The following is a 19017-nucleotide window of genomic DNA, read 5'->3' as shown; positions in this document are numbered from 1 at the left end:
TTACTAGAGGCCCAGTGCACAAATTCGTGCACGGGTGGGGTCCCTCATCCTGGCCGGCCATTGGGGCCAAAAGGGACCATCTCGCCCAGTCCCCCGGGGGAGGGACCGTGGGAGCTTGGCCGGCCTCGGGAGGCTGGCTGTGGGAGCGCACTGACCACCAGGAGGCAGCTCCTCCACTGAGCTTCTGCCCCCTGGTGGTCAGTGTGTGTCATCACGACTGGTCCTAATGGTTGCTTAGGCTTTTATATATATATATATATATAGACTAGAGGCCCGGAGCACGAAATTCGTGCATGGGGGGTTGTTTCTCAGTCCAGCATGCACCCTCTCCAATCTGGGACCCCCTCAAGGGATGTCCAACCAGGATGTGCTGGCCGGTCCCTCAGCTGGGACCTCAGGGAGGAATGGGACCATTTCTCACGGGAGAAATCCAAGCACAGACATAGAGGATGATGTAGGTGTTTCTTCCCCTCTTCCTGACTGCAGCCAAAGTTTTCTTTCTTTCTTTCTTTCTTTCTTTCTTTCTTTCTTTCTTTCTTTCTTTCTTTCTTTCTTTTCAACAAGAGCTTTCTCCTTTGTTTGCGGGTGGACATTTCCTCATTGGGCTCATCTGGGACAGACCACAATGCAGTTGGCTGATCATCATACACCTGGGCTGTCCAGGCTTCGCCCGACATGAACCCTGTGGGCTCACACAGGGCACTCCGCCCTCATCTCCCAGTCTCCCACCCCCTCCCCGTCAGGCCTCTGCCTCCCGCTTCCCCTCTCCTCTCCCCTTCCCCCTCCCCCACCCCTCCCCCTCCCGGGAAACTGCTCCTTCAAGGCCAATAATGACCTGCAACTGGGATCCTCTGGCCCTCAGCTTCATCGTCCTCCTCTCAGCTGTGTTTTTCCCCCCCTCCCCCGCCCCCCACTCCCACACCTGCCATGAGCTGTGGGGAACATCAGCTCAAGGCAGGCGGGACAGGGAACGTCAGGTGACGCATTGCTTGGATGGTGCCCTCCTCTCTGAAAAGTGACCCTATGTCCTGATAGTCTTTCTCCGCCCGACTTCCTGAGTGATTGCGAGTCTGCCCCCTCCTCCCCTCCCACCCCCCTGTCCTGGCCTGGCTCCTCCATCTCCCCAGCCCCCCTCGCCCCCTGGTCAGCTTCCCAAGGCTGACAGGCACAGGGCCACGTGTGAGGGACTCAGAGCATCGGAAACTTCTCTGGAAGTTCTTGAGGTTAGAATTCCAAAATCAAGATCCGTGGGCAGGACTGTGCCTCCCCTGAAACCTGCAGGGAGTCTCCACCCCCACTTGACCTCTCTCAGCATCCGGGCTGGTGTCCCTCAGCTTGGCTCACGGCCGTGATGCTGTATTCTCGGTCGTCACTGGCCTTCTCTCTGTGTGCCTGTTGGTGCCCAGTTCCCCTGATTCGTAAGGACACAGTCACACTAGATCAGGACCCACCTCAGGAGCTCGCCTTAGCTCTGTCATCGGCAAAGACCCAATTTCCAAATCAGGACGCAGCCATGTGACAGGAGACCAGAGAAAAACCAAGCGACACTTGGAGAAATGGAGTTACACGGATTATTACACCGGCGGGCTCAGAGCAGACTATCTCTCTCAAATTCTGAGCAACAGCATGGAGGAAGCAGTCCCTTTTTATATCTTTCCCAGTCCTTTGTCTCCCAAATATGGGGTTTTCTGGGCCCTCTACGCAAGATCTTTTTAAAATATATACATTTTATTGATTTTTCACAGAGAGGAAGAGAGAGGGATAGAGAGTTAGAAACATCGATGAGAGAAAAACATAAATTAGCTGTCTCCTGCACACATACACACCCCCACTGGGGATGTGCCCACAACCAAAGTACATGCCCTTGACCGGAATCGAACCTGGGACCTCTCAGTCCTCAGGCCGACACTCTATCCACTGAGCCACACTGGTTTTGACCCTATACAAGTTCTCACAGAGCTCCATGTGCTGGGACTTTGAAACCTCCACCAAGGGCCTGGCCTGGCGCCAGCACTGATCACTTCGTCTGGGGATGGTTTATGGCCTCTCTGGAATGGGATCAGACAATTAAAGGGGCAGTGCCTAGATTCGGATTGCTAGCCCCCCAAAATGTCTCTTTCGCCCCCATCAGTCACAGGCCCTGGAATCAGGACTTCAGTTTCTCTCTTTGGGGACACATTTCAACCAATACACCCCCCTCTCACCCGCCCTCCACGTGGCAGCCCACAGGGCAAAGCACACACCCAGCTCTACCCTTGATCTGCTCAACATCCTCCCGGGACGTGGAGTGTTACTCGGCCAGGAGAAGGGATGAAGTGCTGACATGCCAGTGGATGAACCGTGAAAACATGCGAGTGAGAGAAGCCCCAGGAGGCCCTTCATTACCAGATTCCACGGAACGGAATGCCGGATGGGCGAATCCACAGAGGCAGGAAGTGGACGGGTGGTTGCGCAGGTTTGGGGGCCGAGGGGGTGTCTGCCGAGGGCAGAAGGTCTCCTTCTGGCTGACTGTGGCGGCACAGGCACAGCTCTGCGACGGATCTGAAGCCGTGCCAGCGCACATGCTTTAGCGGGTGGATCTCACCGTGTGTGTGTGTGTGTGTGTGTGTGTGTGTGTGTGAACTGCAGCTCAGTCAGGCTGCCACAACACAGGCGCCTTCCGCAGGCCCTGATGGTGCCTGAGCTGGAGGGTCCCATCACCGTGTCCAGGACACACCGTTCCCAAGAGGCTCCACGTCACACACACAGGCAGTGCCATGGACACCAGGAGGGGCAGCCGGAAAGGCCCGCGTGGCTGCACAATCCCACCCAGAGACACAGCAACGCCCAGTCAACAAGTCACACACACACACACACACACACACACACACACACCCCCTCCCCAACACACACACACACACACACACCCTCCCCAACACACACACACACACACACACCCTCCTCAACACACACACACACACACACACACACCCTCCCCAACACACACACACACACCCTCCCCAACACACACACACACACACACCCTCCCCAACACAGACACACACACCCTCCCCAACACACACACACACACACACACACACACCCTCCCCAACACACACACACACACACACACACCCTCCCCAACACACACACACACACACACACACACCCTCCCCAACACACACACACACACACACACACACACACACACCCTCCTCAACACACACACACACACCCTCCCCAACACACACACACACACACACACCCTCCCCAACACACACACACACACACACACACACACACCCTCCCCAACACACACACACACACACACACACACACCCTCCCCAACACACACACACCCTCCCCCAAAGCACGGCGTAACCCCCAACCAGCCAGCCAGGGACCCAGACATCCCTCAGGACACCCACACCCCACTCAGCGGCAGGCCCAGCAGTGGCCACACTCCTGATGGCGCCCACGGGCCCCACAGCCCTCCCCACAGCCCCACAGCCCTCCCCACAGCGGCCCACGACCCCACAGCCCTCCCCACAGCGGCCCACGGCCCCACAGCCCTCCCCACAGCGGCCCACGGCCCCACAGCCCTCCCCACAGCGGCCCACGGCCCCACAGCCCTCCCCACAGCCCCATAGCCCTCCCCACAGCCCCACAGCCCTCCCCAAAGCGGCCCACGGCCCCACAGCGGCCCACGGCCCCACAGCGGCCCACGGCCCCACAGCGGCCCACGGCCCCACAGCCCTCCCCACAGCCCTCCCCACAGCGGCCCCTGGGCCCCAGCATCCTGAGTCGCAGCAGCAGCTGCTACACCACGTCCCACAGGCGTAGACTCCAGGCGGCCGGGCCCTGCCCCCCAGCACACCAGCCTCCCCGCAGACCGACCGCAGACCCGTGGGGTCCCCTCTCACCCCCAGGCAGGCCGTCCCACTCAGCCGGCTCACTCCAACGGCCCCAGGAACTCCGCTCCTCGCCCCAGGAAGCGGGCGGGCGAGGTATTTTTAGTGACAATTAACCTCCCGCCCAGGTTCCCTCCTCCCCAGGCACATCCAATTGGTGTAATTAGAGAGGACTGAGTGAGCGGCATTTCCAGGCGCAGGCGGAGGTGGGGAGGAGGTGAGGGAGGAGGGAGAAGGGGAGCTGCCTCTCCCCCCAGCAGCCCCTGTTCCCAGGGGCCAGGGGGCAGAGGCTGCCTGGGCACCTGGCTTCCCGCGCGGGCACCTGGCTTCCCGCGCGGGTCTCAGGCCTGGGGCCAGCAGGGCCCGCCCCCCAGAACCGTCCCCACAGGCCTTCAAGGGCGGGGGGCGGGGGTGGGCACAGGTGGAAGTCCTTCCCGCTGTCTGTGCCTCATCATCCCCCCTTCAGTCCTGGGCGAGTCTGGGGAGAGGTAAACACTAACCAGTCCCCAAACCAGTATCTAACCCAGAAACTAGCTCTCGTCGGGCCCTTTAAAAATCACAGAGTCGCTGAAACCGGTTTGGCTCAGTGGATAGAACATCAGCCTGCAGACTGAAAGGTCCCAGGTTCGATTCTGGTCAAGGGCATGTACCTTGGTTGCAGGCACATCCCCACTATGGAATGTGCAAGAGGCAGCTGATGGATGTTTCTCTCTCATCGATGTTTCTAACTCTCTATCTCTCTCCCTTCCTCTCTGTAAAAAATAAATAAAAAATATATATATTTTAAAAATCACAGTCGCCCTGGCTGGTTTGGTTCAGTGGATGGAGCGTCAGCCTGCGGCCTGAAGGGTCCCGGGTTTGATTCTGATCGGGGCACACGCCTGGGTTTCAGGCTCAATCCCTAGTAGGGGATGTGCAGGAGGCAGCCGATCAATGATTCTCTCATCGTTGATGTCTCTATCTCTCTCCCCTCTCCTCCCCTCTTCTTTCCTCTCCTCTTTGAAAACAATATATATATATATATATATATATATATATATATATATATATATATATATAATCACAGTCTTAAATCCCTTTTTTTTAATCCTCACGCAAAGATGTATATATTTTTATTGACTTTAAAGAGTGAGGAAAGGAGGGAGGGAGGGAGAGAGAGAAAGAGAGAGAGACAGAGACAGAGACAGAGAGATGGGCTGCCTCTTGCATGCCCCCAGCAAATCTAGCCCTCAACCTTTGTGCACAGGACAACGCTCCAAGCAACTGAGCCACCGGGGCGCGGGGTTGATTTTATATATATATTTCTTATATTTCTTCATTGATGTCAGACAGGAAGGGGGAGAGAGATAGAAACATCCATGATGAGAATCATTAATCATTGATCGGCTGCCTCCTGCATGCTCCACCCTGGGGATGGAGCCCGAAAACCGGCATGTGCCCTTCAGTCCCTGGAATCGAACCCGGGACCCTTCAGTCCCCAGGCTGACGCTCTAACCACTGGGCAAAATTGGCTAGGTAGGGCTAGATTCTATTTTTTTTTTTTTGAGAGGCCATTGAGCAGAGTGGTCAGCACACAGGCCCCGAAGCTGCCAGGCAGTCCTGGTCTAACAGAGGATCACACTCTCCAGCTGTGTGGCCCTGGCCACGTGGCTGCGCCTCTCTGGGCCTTGGCTTTCTCCTGGGAAAGAGGACGGTGATTTTCTCAGCTCCTGGGACGGGCGGTGGGTTTACCGGGCTGGTAGGATAGAGCTCTTGGACAGCCTGGCACAGCATGCGTGCTAGGAAAGGGTAAATAAACACGTAAAGTTTATCCCCTGCCCTGCGCCACCGTCAGCTTCCAGCAGAGCCCAGGACGCACTCATTTACTCGGCCCACACGGGTCCCCCCGTTCCCCCTAACCCCCCTGCTCCCCCGGACCTCAGCTCCCCTAGGGTTTGGTTTGTTCACTGAAGTGATGAGCAAAGAGTGTGCCCGGGAAATACCTGGGCCCGAATGAATGAATGAATGAATGAATGATAGGTGAAGGCTGTTGAGTCTCTCTCTCTCTCTTTTTTTTAAATATATTTTTATTGATTTTTTACAGAGAGAAAGAGAGAGGGATAGAGAGCTAGAAACATCGATGAGAGAGAAACATCGACCAGCTGCCTCCTGCACACCCCCTACTGGGGATGTGCCCGCAACCAAGGTACATGCCCTTGACCAGAATCGAAACTGGAACCCTTCAGTCCGCAGACCTGACGCTCTATCCACTGAGCCACACCGGTTTCGGCAAGGCCGTTGAGTCTCAGAACTGCTCCCTCTGCTCTTCACCTGTTTCCAGGCACCCGTCAGCTCTGGGCTGCCGTTTCTCCAGCCCAGTGGTCAGCAAACTCATTAGTCCGCAGAGCCAAATATCAGCAGTACAACGATTGAAATTTCTTTTGAGGGCCACATTTTTTAAGCTTCTTCGAACGCCACTTCTTCAACATAGACTCGCCCAGGCCATGGTATTTTGTGGAAGAGCCACACACTCAAGGGGCCAGAGAGCCGCAAGTGGCTCGCGAGCCGCCGTTTGCCGACCACGGGTCTAGTTACAGAGAATGACTCCTGCCTCTGAGCGCTCACTGCGTGCCAGGTCCCGTTCTCAGCACGTCTCCTGCCACGCCTCCGCTGCTCAGCACCACAGAGGTGAGGTGGGTGTGGCTCCTGCCCCCACTTCCCAGATGTGGAAACTGAGACCCAGAGAAGGGAAGTCCCTTGTCCGAGGTACCACAGCCAGTATGTCCCAGGGGCAGGGTCTGAGCCCAGGTCTGTGGGCACCACTTTCTTTTCTTTTTCTTTTCTTTTCTTTTTTTTTTTTTTTTTAAATATATTTTATTGATTTTCTACAGAGAGGATGGGAGAGGGATAGAGAGCCAGAAACATCGATGAGAGAGAAACATCGACCAGCTGCCTCCTGCACACCTCCTACTGGGGATGTGCCCACAACCAAGGTACATGCCCTTGACCGGAATCGAACCTGAGACCCTTCAGTCCGCAGACCGACGCTCTATCCACTGAGCCACACTGGTTTCGGCTGTGGGCACCACTTTCAATGGGGGAGGCTGATCGTGGCTCCCGTGGGACAGATGGAGACAGGGACCTGGAAGCCACGGTGTGGGAGACTGAAGCCAGAGTGGCCCGGATTCCTCACCCCTCCCAGCACCCTCTCTGGCCACGTGAGTTTGCAGCTCCTCCCAAGAAGGGAAGAGTCTCCTTCCTCTCCCTGGGGCTGGCCTTGTGACGTTCCCTGCCTAAGAGAATGATCGTCGCGAGCCGGATCTGAGCAGGGGCCCCTAGGGGGCTCAGGCCCTTCTGCTCTCTCTTGGAGTCCAGTCAAGCCTCTACGACGTGAACAAACTCCACAGCCTGCTGGCCCCGCTGCCAGCAAGCCGACCTCCAGAACCAGAGCCCCCTTGTGGATCTGTCCCTGCCACAGACACAGAAGAGAGCCCTGCTGAAACACAAGACCTGCCTCGCTGAGCCTGGTTTAAGATACCAACCCATAAAATGACGAGCTATAAAGGAGTAGGCGTGTTGAGCCAAAAAAACAAAAAAACAAAACAAAAAAAAAGTTCAGGGATTGTTTGTTACACAGCAATAGCTGACTGATACATATGGAGTGCCCAGGGGCTGAGCAGGATAAAGAGTATTACTTGTCATTGTAATGAGTGCTCTATGAGCTTCAAATGGATGAGAATTTGAATCTTAGACACAAAGACTCAAATTGGCTCTGGTTAGTATGGCTCAGTGGGTTGGGTGCCGTCCTGTGCACCAAAAGATTGCTGGTTAAATTCCCAATAAGGGCATATGCCCAGGCTGCAGACTGGATCCCTGGTAGGGGGCATGCAGGAGGCAGCCGATCAATGTTTCTCTCCCTCTTCCTTCCTCTTTCTCTAAAAAAATCAATAAAAACAAAAACTTAAAAAAACAAACAAGTCAGAACTCAAATTGGTGGCTTTTTGTTTTTAAGACTTTATCATTTAAAAAAAGGTAGAAGACGTTAGAGAAGGGAGGTAGGAGGAGGCGGGAGGGGGGTGGGCTGGGAGGATGAAGGGAACCTCCCCAAATATCGGATCCAGGTGACCCTCCTCCCCTGACGGCCCCAGCCCGCCCCCAATTCCACCTGGAGGCAGGGGCCCAGCCACCATCTTCTGAGGACCCAGGTCTCAGCTCGGGTCCTGGCGGCGGTGAGGGCAGACGTGGGGCGCAGAGCCTAGAGGCCTTGTCTTTGTCCTGGAGAGACCCCGCCCCCCCAGCAGGTGCTCAGGCCCCGTGTCCTGGCGGGGCCCCAGGGAGGTAGGCGTTGAGTGGGAGGGCCGTCGGAGACGGGGTCCTGAAGCCAGAGTGAGGACCGGGACCAGGTGTTAGCCTGCAGGTCACAGTTCAGAAGCTGGAGTCTGCGGGGAGGAGGGAGACGCCACGTCAGGAGGTGGGGAGGGACCTGGCCCCCCACATCAGCCCTTCTGAGCAGTCCCCACCAGCCCCACAGTGAGAGGGATGCAGAGAGAGACAGAGAGAGAAAGGGAGAGAAGGGGAGAGAAAGAGAGAGGATCAGAACAAAATGGAGGGAGAGAGACAGCGCTGGAAAGAGGATAAGGAGTCGAGACCGGTTTGGCTCAGTGGATAGAGCGTCGGCCTGTGGACTGGAAGGTCCAAGTTCGATTCCGGTCAAGGGCATGTACCTTGGTTGCGGGCACATCCCCAGTAGGAGGTGTGCGGGAGGCAGCTGATCGATTATTCCCTCTCATCAATGTTTCTAACTCTCTATCCCTCTCTCTTCCTCTCTGTAAAAAAATCAATAAAATATATTTTTTAAAAAGAAAAAAGAATCCCCCCCCCTTTTTTTTTAAAGAGAGAGATAAGGAGACAGTTAAGACAAAGATAGAAAGGAGAGAGGGAGACAAAGAGACAAAAACAGGAGTGGGGGCGGGGCAGCAGAGGCAGAGAGAGAAGACAGCCCCCCGCCCCCCCTTCCCCCTTCCCCCCCGAAGTAGGATGAGGAGCCCCATCACTCCTGGTCCCAGAGGTCCTCGGACCCTCAGGCCAGGCCACCCCTGTCCACTCCGGTCAGAGCAGAGCTGAGCCCCCCTCTGACCAGCCAGGCTCTGAACAAACCTGTCCGTCCCTCCTGCCCAGGCTCAGGCCTCCAGGGCCCCCCAAGCCTGCGCCCCCCACGTCTCCACACTCATCTCCCAGCCCTTCTGCGGCCTGAACATATCACTGACTCACCCGCTCAGACCTCCCTCCTCGTGTGTGTGGGACGGAGAGGGGCTGTTTCACAGCCTTGACGTTTTGCATATGCTGTTTCTTCTTCCCCTGCCTCACTCCTCCTATCTTCCTGTCTCAGCTGCAAGGTCCCCTCCTCCAGGAAGCACTCCCTGAACTCACCAGCTGGGCCTGATGTCTTCTCTGGGCTCCTCCTGAGAGTCCCCTCATCCCACCCTGTCCCCTCTGGGTCATCACCGTCTGAGACGGGTCTGTCTCCCCAACTGGGCAGGGCTGTCAAGGTGACTGCCATGTTCCCAGCACAGAGCCAGGCACAGAGGTGCTCAGAGAATGTGAGTTGAATGAATGAATGAGTGAATGAATGAATGCTAAACTGAGTTTCAACTTCATCAGAGGGCACTAGGGAGCAACAGGTCTTTTTAAAAAATATTTGATTTTTTTACAGAAAGGAAGGGAGAGGGATAGAGAGTTAGAAACATCGATCAGCTGCCTTCTGCACCTACTGGGGATGTGCCCACAATCAAGGTACATGCCCTTGACTGGAATCGAACCTGGGACCCTTCAGTCCACAGGCTGATGCTCTATCCACTGAGCCAAACCGGTTAGGGCAGCCACAGAGGTTGAATGCAGAGAAGGTCAAGATCTGCTCTAGCCGAGACCGGTTTGGCTCAGTGGATGGAGCGTCGGCCTGCAGACTGAAGGGTCCCATGTTCGATTCCGGTCAGGGGCATGTACATTGGTTGCAGGCACATCCCTGGCGGGGAGTGTGCAGGAGGCAGCTGGTTGATGTCTCTCTCTCATCGATGTTTCTGGCTCTCTATCCCTCTTCCTTCCTCTCTGTGGAAATTCAATAAAATATATTAAAAAAAAAAAGTTGGAAAAAGAGACTTGATCTTAAAAAAAAAAATCTGCTCTATGCTTTGGAAAGTCTGGGTTGCCTCTCAACCCTCAGCCTTTGCACATATGGTTCCCTTTGCTTTTCTGAGCTGAGTTGAACCTGCACAGCTGAGCTCTTCCCTCTGAGCCTCAGTTTTCTCATCTGCAAAATGGAAATAATAAGTTTCTTGGGGTTGTTGTGAAGAGCAATGTGTCCTATTACTTCACCCCTAACTTCTACCCAGGGATTCCTATTCATGCTCCAATACCCCGCCCAGAAGCCACTTCCTCCATGAAGTCCTCCCTGATATGTCAGAGACAGCGGACAACTCCCTCCCCAGGTCAGCCTGCATTTTATTGTTTCAATTGTGGCACCGGTTTTGATGTCCCCTTCTTCACAAGCACAGAATCTTCTCAAGAGCTGACCTGTCCTAACCAGTTTGGCTCAGGGGATAGAGCATCAGCCTGCAGACTGAAGGGTCCCAGGTCCGATTCTGGTCAAGGGCACATGCCCAGGTTGCAGGCTTGATCCCCGGTGGGGGACATGCAGGAAGCAGCTGATCAATGATTCTCTCCCATCATGGATGTTTCTATCTCTCTTTCCCTCTCCTTCCTCTCTGAAATCAATAAAGGTATATTTTTTTTAAAAAGAGCAGGCCCTACCTGTGGCATTTCAGGACATGTGTGTATCCATGTATGGATGGATGCATGTGTGTATAGATGGATGGAAGGATGGAAGGATGGATGGATGGGTGGGTGGGTGGGTGGATGGATCATCTTCCCCCCAAGCCTTGGAGAACCCTCGGCTCAGGGACCGACACTGCCCTGCTCTGGGCGGCCCGTTACTGGAGTCCAGAGGCTCTCAGAGCTGCCCAGCCGCCAGCCCAGCAGCCCTCGCCCGGACACTCACACGTCTCCCGAGTCCGCCTCTATAGGTAATGCCACTCTCCTTCCAAGTTCACACTCATCCCCATGGATCCTGGAAGACAAAGAGGGTAGTGGGTCTTCACCAGGCACCCCCTGTGCACCAAAGTCCCTCCCGCCCCTTTCTGTCTCAGCGGATTCCTTCAGGTGACCAGACGTCCCACTTTTGGCGGGACAGTCCCGATTTTTAACAATTTGTCCCGCGTCCCTCAGCATTTTAAAAAAGTCCCGATTTTTGGAAAGAATTGTTTAAGGCCATGCTGGTCATTTAAGGGAAAGTGGGGCCTTCCCATAGGCGGGCACCCGGAAATTGGCTCCCCCGTTATGCAAATGAGGCCCTGTCTTCATTATTCATGAACATAAACCCTGAAGGTTCAGCATCTTCATTAGAGGGGGCGGGGCCTGGTGCTGGAGGCGTGGCTTCGTTAAGGGGCGGAGCCTTACCGGGTGGCCTGCCAGTCATGTGTGGCTGTGTCTCTGTGTAGCCCGCCATGGGCTGGCCCTCAGGGCTGAAGGCTGCTCCCTGCCCTGCAAGAGAGGGGTTTAGGGGTGCAGCCTGAGCCCCAGGGTGCGTGGGTCCGGGCTCTGGCACTCCTCGGGGAGCACTAGGCCCTCTCTCCCCACCTCCCCCTGGTACCTGTGCGGTTGGACTGATCTATCATTGGTTGCACGATGCGTCTCCGGGCGTTAATGAACCTGGAGGCGGGGAGGTCATGGACATAGAGGAGGGTGTGAAGAGGGTGTAGGGGAGAGGCAGAGGTGAGCAGAGAGAGAGGAAGAGCTGGGAAGAGAGAACTGGAATGGAAGAAGGCCCAGGTCTCCCAGGGGCTCGGCGGTCTCCTTCAGCACCGCGGACAGCGCCCGGCCTCCCGCCCCGGCCTCCAGGGCCCTCACCAGTTGTTGACTTGCAGGATGGTGAGTCCCGTGTCCTGCGCCAGCTGTTTCTTCTGTTCCTCCGAGGGGTACGGGTGCTGTGGCCATCAGCAAGCGTCACCTGCCTGCCGGGCCACCATCGGGTCCCCGCGGCCTGGCCCTGTCCGGTCCTGGAGGCCGGGGCAGGGGCCGGAAGAGCCAGCGCGCCTGAGCTTCCCCTCCCCCCCCCCCCCCCCCCCCAGGCCCAGCCCGGGAAGCAGAGCCAAGCTTCGGGCAATTAGGCCCGTGGGCGCCCCGCCTCCTCCCGCAATTAGAGGCTAATTGCCCGCTCTCATTGGTGGGAGGAGGACGAAGCTGGGGACAGGGCTCCATCGCTGGGAAAGGAGGCGAAACCCAGCCCGGCCTCTGAGTCTGGCAGGGTTCTGTGCACGGCTCTCCCTGTCCCATTTTCTCCCTCTCTCTCCTCTCTCTCCTCCCCTTCCCTGTGTCTCGGCCTCTCCCCTGCAGAATGGAGCTGATACAGCCCTGCCCCCACAGAGTGTGCTGGCTGGCTGGCTGGCTGGCTGAGGGGTGGGTGACCAGGAGGGCAGATGGTCAGGCATCCGAGCGGGTGGGGTGGGGTGGGAGGGAAGGGCTCAGTGAGTTAAGAGCCCCGAGCAGCACCAGGCACACAGGGCGCCTTTTTCCTGGCCAGCCCCCGCCTCCTGGGCACCCTCCCTCAGTGCTCCCGCCTCCGTCTCCGGCTCTGGGTGTCTCGGGGCCTCGGTCTCTGTGCCCGCCCTCGGGGGGGTGTTGGGGGGGAGAACCCTCACCGAGAGGTGCTGGAACAGCCAGGCTCGCATGATGTTGGTGGCCACCTTGGGGAAGATGCCCCTTTTCTTGTTCCGCCTCCGCTCGGGGTCCAGCTCCTCGTCCTCCCCCCCAGAGCTGGGGGAGGCCACGCTGGCGTCCAGTCCGTCTCCTGAGGGGGGGGGGGGGGGGCAGGCTGTGCGTGTGGGCACGAGGGCGGGACACCGGAGGCCCAGAACCCGCACCCACGACGCTACCCCTCCCCCCCCGCCCCCTCGGCGGTCCCACGTGCTGTCTAACTCCAGTCCTCAGGCCGGCCCCCACATTTCCCTCTCCCCCCCCCCCCCGAGCTTCTCACCTGGGTCACTGGACGTGTCCCCACTCTGGGAGGCCAGGCCCCCGCTGGACGGCCCCGGGGTCCCCAGGCGCACAGACCCGCTGTCTTCGTGGTCCCTAAGCCAGGTAGGATTCTGGGAGACAAGAGTCGGGGGTCACAGCACAGCAGCGGAGGCCACGGGCTCTGGGGCTAGGGCTTCTGGGTGGCACGCCTGTCCCTGCCTCTTCCCTGGCTGCGTGAGTGACCGTGGGCAGGTCACCGCGCCTCCCCGTGCCTCAGTTTCCCTAACTGGGTAATGGAAGAGGATACTGGCCCCCACCTCACCGAGTGTGGGCAACTCAGGGAGTTCATTTGCACGAAGGCACGGGGGTCACTCAGCAGAGACGAGCTTACACAGACCCATGCACCTTATCGGAAGGGGTTCCGAATTCAGAACGTGTCACATTTTTAGACAGTCAGTCAGCGCACAGCGCATCCGCCGAGTGCTTCGCAGCACCCCTGTGGGGTCTGGGCCCGGCATAACCCCAGCTCATTGACATTTCTGCGGCAAAACGGACGGGCATGTAACGAGGTGGAATGAATAACAGCTATAAATAGCCTCTCATTGGTTCAGGTCCGACACTGCTGCCAAATGAGTTTGCACTAAACTTGTGGGCACAGGCGGGGGACGGGGGTGGGGGGTGGGGAGGAGGTAACAGCTTTCAGTGTTAGTTAGAGACTTGGGGGCCTCGGAACTGCAGCCGGGGAGCCCAGGACTGCGCTCCCTTCACCCCAGCTCCTGGAGGAACTTGGCCAGGTGTTGGGCTCACGCTCTGCGTCCGAGCCCAAGCCTCCTGCAGGGAGACGGCACCTTGACTTCTTTGCTCAACGCTGGGAGGCAGAGTGGCGGTGGGAGGGGTGCCAACAGCCACAGGGACCCTGGGGTGCCCGGCCGGCCCCAGGGATGGCCCTTGACCTGCCCGCTGCCTGGTAACAGCCCTTCCCCACTGTCATCTGAGTCCTGGGGCCCACAGCCCAGCTCAGGGGGACCTTCTGCAGTCTGGGCCTGGGCGTGCAATCGTGCATGGGTGCATTGGGGGGGGGGGGGGCCTGTGTGTGAAATGCAGGGCCCTCGGGTCTGCCGGCTTCAGGGCGGATGTGACTGTCCCTGAAGCTGTGGCAGCGCTGGATTCGATCCCTGCGCTGGGGGAGCCTCCACGCTGGGGTGCGAGAAGCTGGCCTGAGGCCGTGGCTGTGTGCGTGCCTACGTCCGTGCCCGGCTGGCATGGCTGTGGCTGGACGGAGGTGGCTGAGGCGTGGTTGCGACTGGGTGGAGCTGAGACAGGCGGTGGGTTCTGAGCAGGGCTGTCGCTCTCGGAGATGGCAGGGCGGGGCGGGGGGGGGTGGCTGCGTCTGACGACCATCAAGGGTGTGGCTGTCGGTTGTCCTATTCGTGAGACAGTGTGAGGTGGTCCTGATTCCTGCTCAGGCGGGCGGGCAGCTCAGTGGCTCTGTCGGTGGTAATTGCTGAGGGAGGGAGTCGGGGTCTGTGTGAAGATAGGGAATATGGCCTGGACTGTGTGGCTGAGCATCGACCAATGAACCAGAGGTCACGGTTCGATTCCAGGTCGGGGCACTGGGCTCCATCCCCAGTGAGAGGCGTGCAGGAGGCAGCCAATCAATGATTCTCTCTCACCACTGATGTTTCTATTTTTCTAGCTCGCTCTCTCTCTCTCTCTCTCTCTCTCCTCTCTCTCTCTCTCTCTATATATATATATATATATATATATATATATATATATATATATATATGTCTCCATATCCAAAACCGGTTTGGCTCAGTGGGTAGAGCATCCGTCTGCTGTCTGAAGGGTCCCAGGTTCAATTCCGGTCAGGGGCATGTACCTTGGTTGTGGGCACATCCCCAGCAAGGGGTGTGCAGGAGGCAGCTGGTCCATGTTTCTCTCTCATCGATGTTTCTATCTCTCTATCCCTTTCCCTTCCTCTCTGTAAAAAAATCAATTAAAAAAAATGTATATATATATATATATATATATATATATATATATATATATATTTTTTTTTTTTTTTTTTTTTTTTTTTAAGATAAGGAACATGTTGTGTCTCTGAGTGAGCTGTAACCAGTTGTCACACGCACGTGGCCCTCACTGACTGGGTGGATATTTTGGGCTGTGGGCAGAGGGTCCTCGGAGCCCATCTGTGACTAGCGTGAGGCACACCCACGCCAGGTGGGGCACGGCCGCACGCCTGCCTCTGGGTGCGGGTGTCAGGCTGTACAATCGCTGGGTGTTTTGAGAGGATGACCGTCCTGAGGGTGTGGTCCTGGTTGGGATCCACATGGCCGGGCTGTCGTGTGGCTGTAGATGAAACTGTAGTCCGGCTGTCTCAGAGACGGAGTGGCCCGGTGTGTGTGTGTGTGTGTGTGTGTGCGTGCGCGCGCACCTGCTGCGGGGAGACTGTCAGGTGGTCAGGGAGCGTGTGCCTGCGGGCGTGCAGGCCCTGCGGTCAGTCTGGTGTCGCTGTATCTGATCGTGTGGCAGAGTCTGGGGCCGTGTGGCTCAACTCCGTCTGTGTGGCAGTTGCATGTGTACCACACACTCCCCCCCACACACACACAGAGTAACCGTGCTGTGTGGTCTACGATGCAGCTGGGTATATGGTGCAGGCCGTCACTGGCCATGAGTGAGAATGGCTGGAATGGTGTGGGCGTAGCTGAGTCTATGGTGGTGTCTTCAGCTGTTAAGATGCGTGCACATGCGTGTGCATGGGTGTGCCATGTGTATGTCCTCAAGCTGTGTGTACGCATGTGCGTGCGTGTGTGCCGTGTGCGTGTCCTCATGCTGTCACCCGCTGCCTGGCTGGCCCACCTGGTCCGGGAGGCTGGGGCAGGAGGCAGGGTAGTCCTCGGGGTCCTCCCTGCAGCCGCCGTCCCGATCCTCGATGACCAGGTCGATGGGCATCTTTCCCTTGAGGCAGGTGATGTAGCGGTGACAGAAGTTGTCGCACAGGTCGTGGACCTGAGGGGGCACGGGGTACTGGGGGGGCCACCCGGGGGCCAGGGCTGCGGTGTGTGGGAAGGGGGTGGGGTGGGGAGAGAGCCTGAGGGGAGTGGAGGGGCTGGAGGAGGGGGACGGGGGCGAGAGAGGGTGTGAGGGGCCTGAGGAGCACTCACCTTCTCCAGCTCCAGCAGGTGGAACCGCAGCACCTGGATGGCCTGTATCATCTGAAGGAGAGGCAGGGAGAGGGCAGGGGGCGGAGGGAGGGAGACAGAGGAAAAGAGAGAAGAAGGAAGAGGAGGAGGAGGAGGGGGCGAAAGAGGGAAGAGAAGAGACAGAGGCAGAGAAAGAGATAGGATGACAAGGAAGGAGAGACGGAGCACAGAGAACCGCAGAGAGATACAGGCACGGGGAGAGAGAGAGAGAGAGAGAGAGAGAGAGAGAGAGAGAGAGAGAGAGAGAGAGAGAGACAAAGACCCAGAATCCCGGGAATAGCGTTAGATCGTGTCAGAGACAGAGCGGAGCAAGAGACAGAGAAGGATCCATCACAAGAGGAGTGAACACAGGGAAGCCGCAAGAACAATGCCCTCTCCTTTGCCTGCTTGCCCTCAGGGCCCACCCTTCACCTACAAACTACATTTCCCAGAGTCCTTTGCCAAAGGGTTCAGCCAATAGGAAGCGCTGGCAGGAGCTGGGAAATTGAACCCAGGGCATTCTCCCCCCACCCCCCACTTTCCTCTCTTCTCTTGCTTTGCTCTCTCCCTCTCCTCTCTCCTTGGCAGCCAAGTCCCTTGCATTCTCAAGTCTAGGCCATACTGCACCGCCAAGGGGCAACAATGATCACGGTGTGGAAATGTGGGCCCCACACCCCACCCCAAGGCTCTGGAGGGCAGGACAGGCGACCCCCGTGCGGGAGCGGGCATGGGGGGTGCAGGCCTCACCAGATTGTCCAGTTCTGGGTTGGAGGAGAAGAGGGGCCTCTCGGAGCGGACCTGGGGGTGGGGGGGAGAGGCCAGGGAGGGCACACTGTCGCCCGCCTGCCCTCCCTGTGGTGCTGGGCTGGGCTGGCATGCAGCGGGTGCCCACCTGCTTGGCAAAGGCTGCGATGTCCTCATTGAAGGAGTCGGAGGAGCAGACGTCACCGCCCAGGGGTGTGCCCAGCCCCGCCCCCGCGCCATCGCGGGGCGAGCAGGTGGCCAGTTCACATTTCTCAAAGACCAGGGCCAGCAGCGGGAAGAGCGGGTGTCTGGAGGGAGCGGAGAGGAGAGACCTCATGGGGAGAGGGCAGGGCCCTTTGAAATGTGGGAAGACCCAGAGGGGAGAGATGGAGAGAGAGAACCAGAGTGAGACAGAATCAGAGAGAGAGACAGTCTAGAGGGGCCAAGAACCAGAGAGGAAGGCCTGAATTCTGAGACCCCCCCGGGCCCTGCGCCCTGCCCCCACTCACCCGTAGATCTCATCCTTCTCCTGCTTCAGGCCATCACCATCCAGGCCAGGGGGAGGCCGGTGGGGGCCGAAGGTCCCTGGGGCTCCAGGGGCGGGAGGCACCGCCTCCGAGAAGCCAGCCAGGGTCGCAGTGCCGTCCACGATGCCTGGGTAGTGGGGCAGCTCATCGTACTGGGGAGGGAAGAGGGGAGACCCGAGGGAGGCATCAGCAGCGCAAGAACCCTCCTGCCCTGGGCCTGAGACTCCTCCTTTCTCCCCCCTCCCTCCCCTTCCCCCTCTCCCTCTCCCTCTCCTTCTCCCTCCCCCTCTCCCTTCTCTCTCCCACTCCCTCCCCCTCCCCCTCTCCCCTTCCTCCTCTCCCTCCCCCCTCCCTCCCCCCTCTCCTTCTCCCTCCCCCACCCCCTCTCCCTCTCCCCCTCCATCCCCCTCTCCCTCTTCCTCTCCCTCCCCCTCCCCCTCTCCCTCTCCCCCTCCATCCCCCTCTCCCTCTCCCTCCCCCTCCCCCTCTCCCCTTCCTCCTCTCCCTCCCCCCTCCCTCCCCCCCTCTCCTTCTCCCTCCCACACCCCCTCTCCCTCTCCCCCTCCATCCCCCTCTTCCTCTCCTTCTCCCTCCCCCTCTCCCTCTCCCTCTTCCTGTCCCTCCTCCTTCTCCCTCCCCTCCCCCTCTTCCTCTCCCTCCCCCTCCCCTCTCCCCTTCCTCTCTCCCTCCCCCCTCCCTCCCCCTCTCCCTCTCCCTCCCACACCCCCTCTCCCTCTCCCCCTCCATCCCCCTCTTCCTCTCCTTCTCCCTCCCCCTCTCCCTCTCCCTCTTCCTGTCCCTCCTCCTTCTCCCTCCCCTCCCCCTCTTCCTCTCCCTCTCCCCTCTCCCCCGCTTTCTCTCCCTCTCCCCTCTCCTTCCCCCTCTCCCTCTCCCTCTCCCTCTCCCCCTTCCCCTCTCCTTCCCCCTCCCCCTCCCCTTCCCCTTCCCCTTCCCCTCCCTCTCCCCTCCCTCTCCCTCTCCCTCTCCCTCTCCCTCACCCTCTCCCTCTCCCTCTCCCTCTCCCCTCCCTCTCCCTCTCCCTCCCCCTCTCCCTCTCCCTCTCCCTCTCCCTCCGCAGGAACCTGCACTGCCCCCCAAGTGTCCCAGCCATGCCCCTCATTTCCCAGCCCCCCAAGACCCTCCATGCCCCACGGAGCTGTGTGGGGCTGAAGGCCATGTCCAACGGCCTGCTCTTGGACCCTGGACTGGGACGTAAGTCCCATCAGAGACGCCTGAAGTGTGGGACGACGGTCCAGAGGGGAGACAGACCCAGGTCTCCGGTCTGAGGGTCAGGGTGTGTGTGTGTGTGTGTGTGTGTGAGTGTGAGTGTGTGTGTGTGAGTGTGAGTGTGTGAGAGTGTGTGTGAGTGTGAGTGTGTGTGTGAGTGTGTGTGTGTGAGTGTGTGTGAGTGTGTGTGAGTGTGTGAGTGTGTGTGTGTGAGTGTGTGTGTGTGTGAGTGTGTGTGTGTGAGTGTGTGTGTGTGAGTGTGAGTGTGTGTGTGTGAGTGTGTGTGTGTGAGTGTGTGTGTGTGTGTGAGTGTGTGTGTGAGTGTGTGTGTGTGTGTGTGAGTGTGTGTGTGAGTGTGTGTGTGTGAGTGTGTGTGTGTGAGTGTGTGTGAGT

General features: G+C 58.2%; 1 protein-coding gene across 1 annotated transcript; it reads right to left on the bottom strand.

Annotated features, from left to right (window-relative positions):
- Nucleotides 1-7867: 7867 nt before the first annotated feature.
- Nucleotides 7868-18574, bottom strand: MEIS3 (Meis homeobox 3). Its single transcript, XM_036416339.2, is given in 14 exon segments — nucleotides 7868-8308; nucleotides 10924-10992; nucleotides 11382-11465; nucleotides 11575-11633; nucleotides 11832-11908; nucleotides 12623-12771; nucleotides 12958-13069; nucleotides 15804-15953; nucleotides 16109-16159; nucleotides 16874-16924; nucleotides 17019-17178; nucleotides 17380-17592; nucleotides 17594-17603; nucleotides 18550-18574. Coding segments are annotated over 13 exon segments (1191 nt in total). The 3' UTR covers nucleotides 7868-8308; nucleotides 10924-10942.
- Between the last annotated feature and the right edge of the window lie 443 nt (nucleotides 18575-19017).

Source organism: Pipistrellus kuhlii, unplaced genomic scaffold, assembly GCF_014108245.1.
Source record: "Pipistrellus kuhlii isolate mPipKuh1 unplaced genomic scaffold, mPipKuh1.p scaffold_m20_p_55, whole genome shotgun sequence".
NCBI classification, from domain to species: Eukaryota; Metazoa; Chordata; class Mammalia; order Chiroptera; family Vespertilionidae; genus Pipistrellus; species Pipistrellus kuhlii.
The sequence above is the reverse complement of the archived record's forward strand: the minus strand, read 5'-3'. Positions and strand labels throughout refer to the sequence as shown.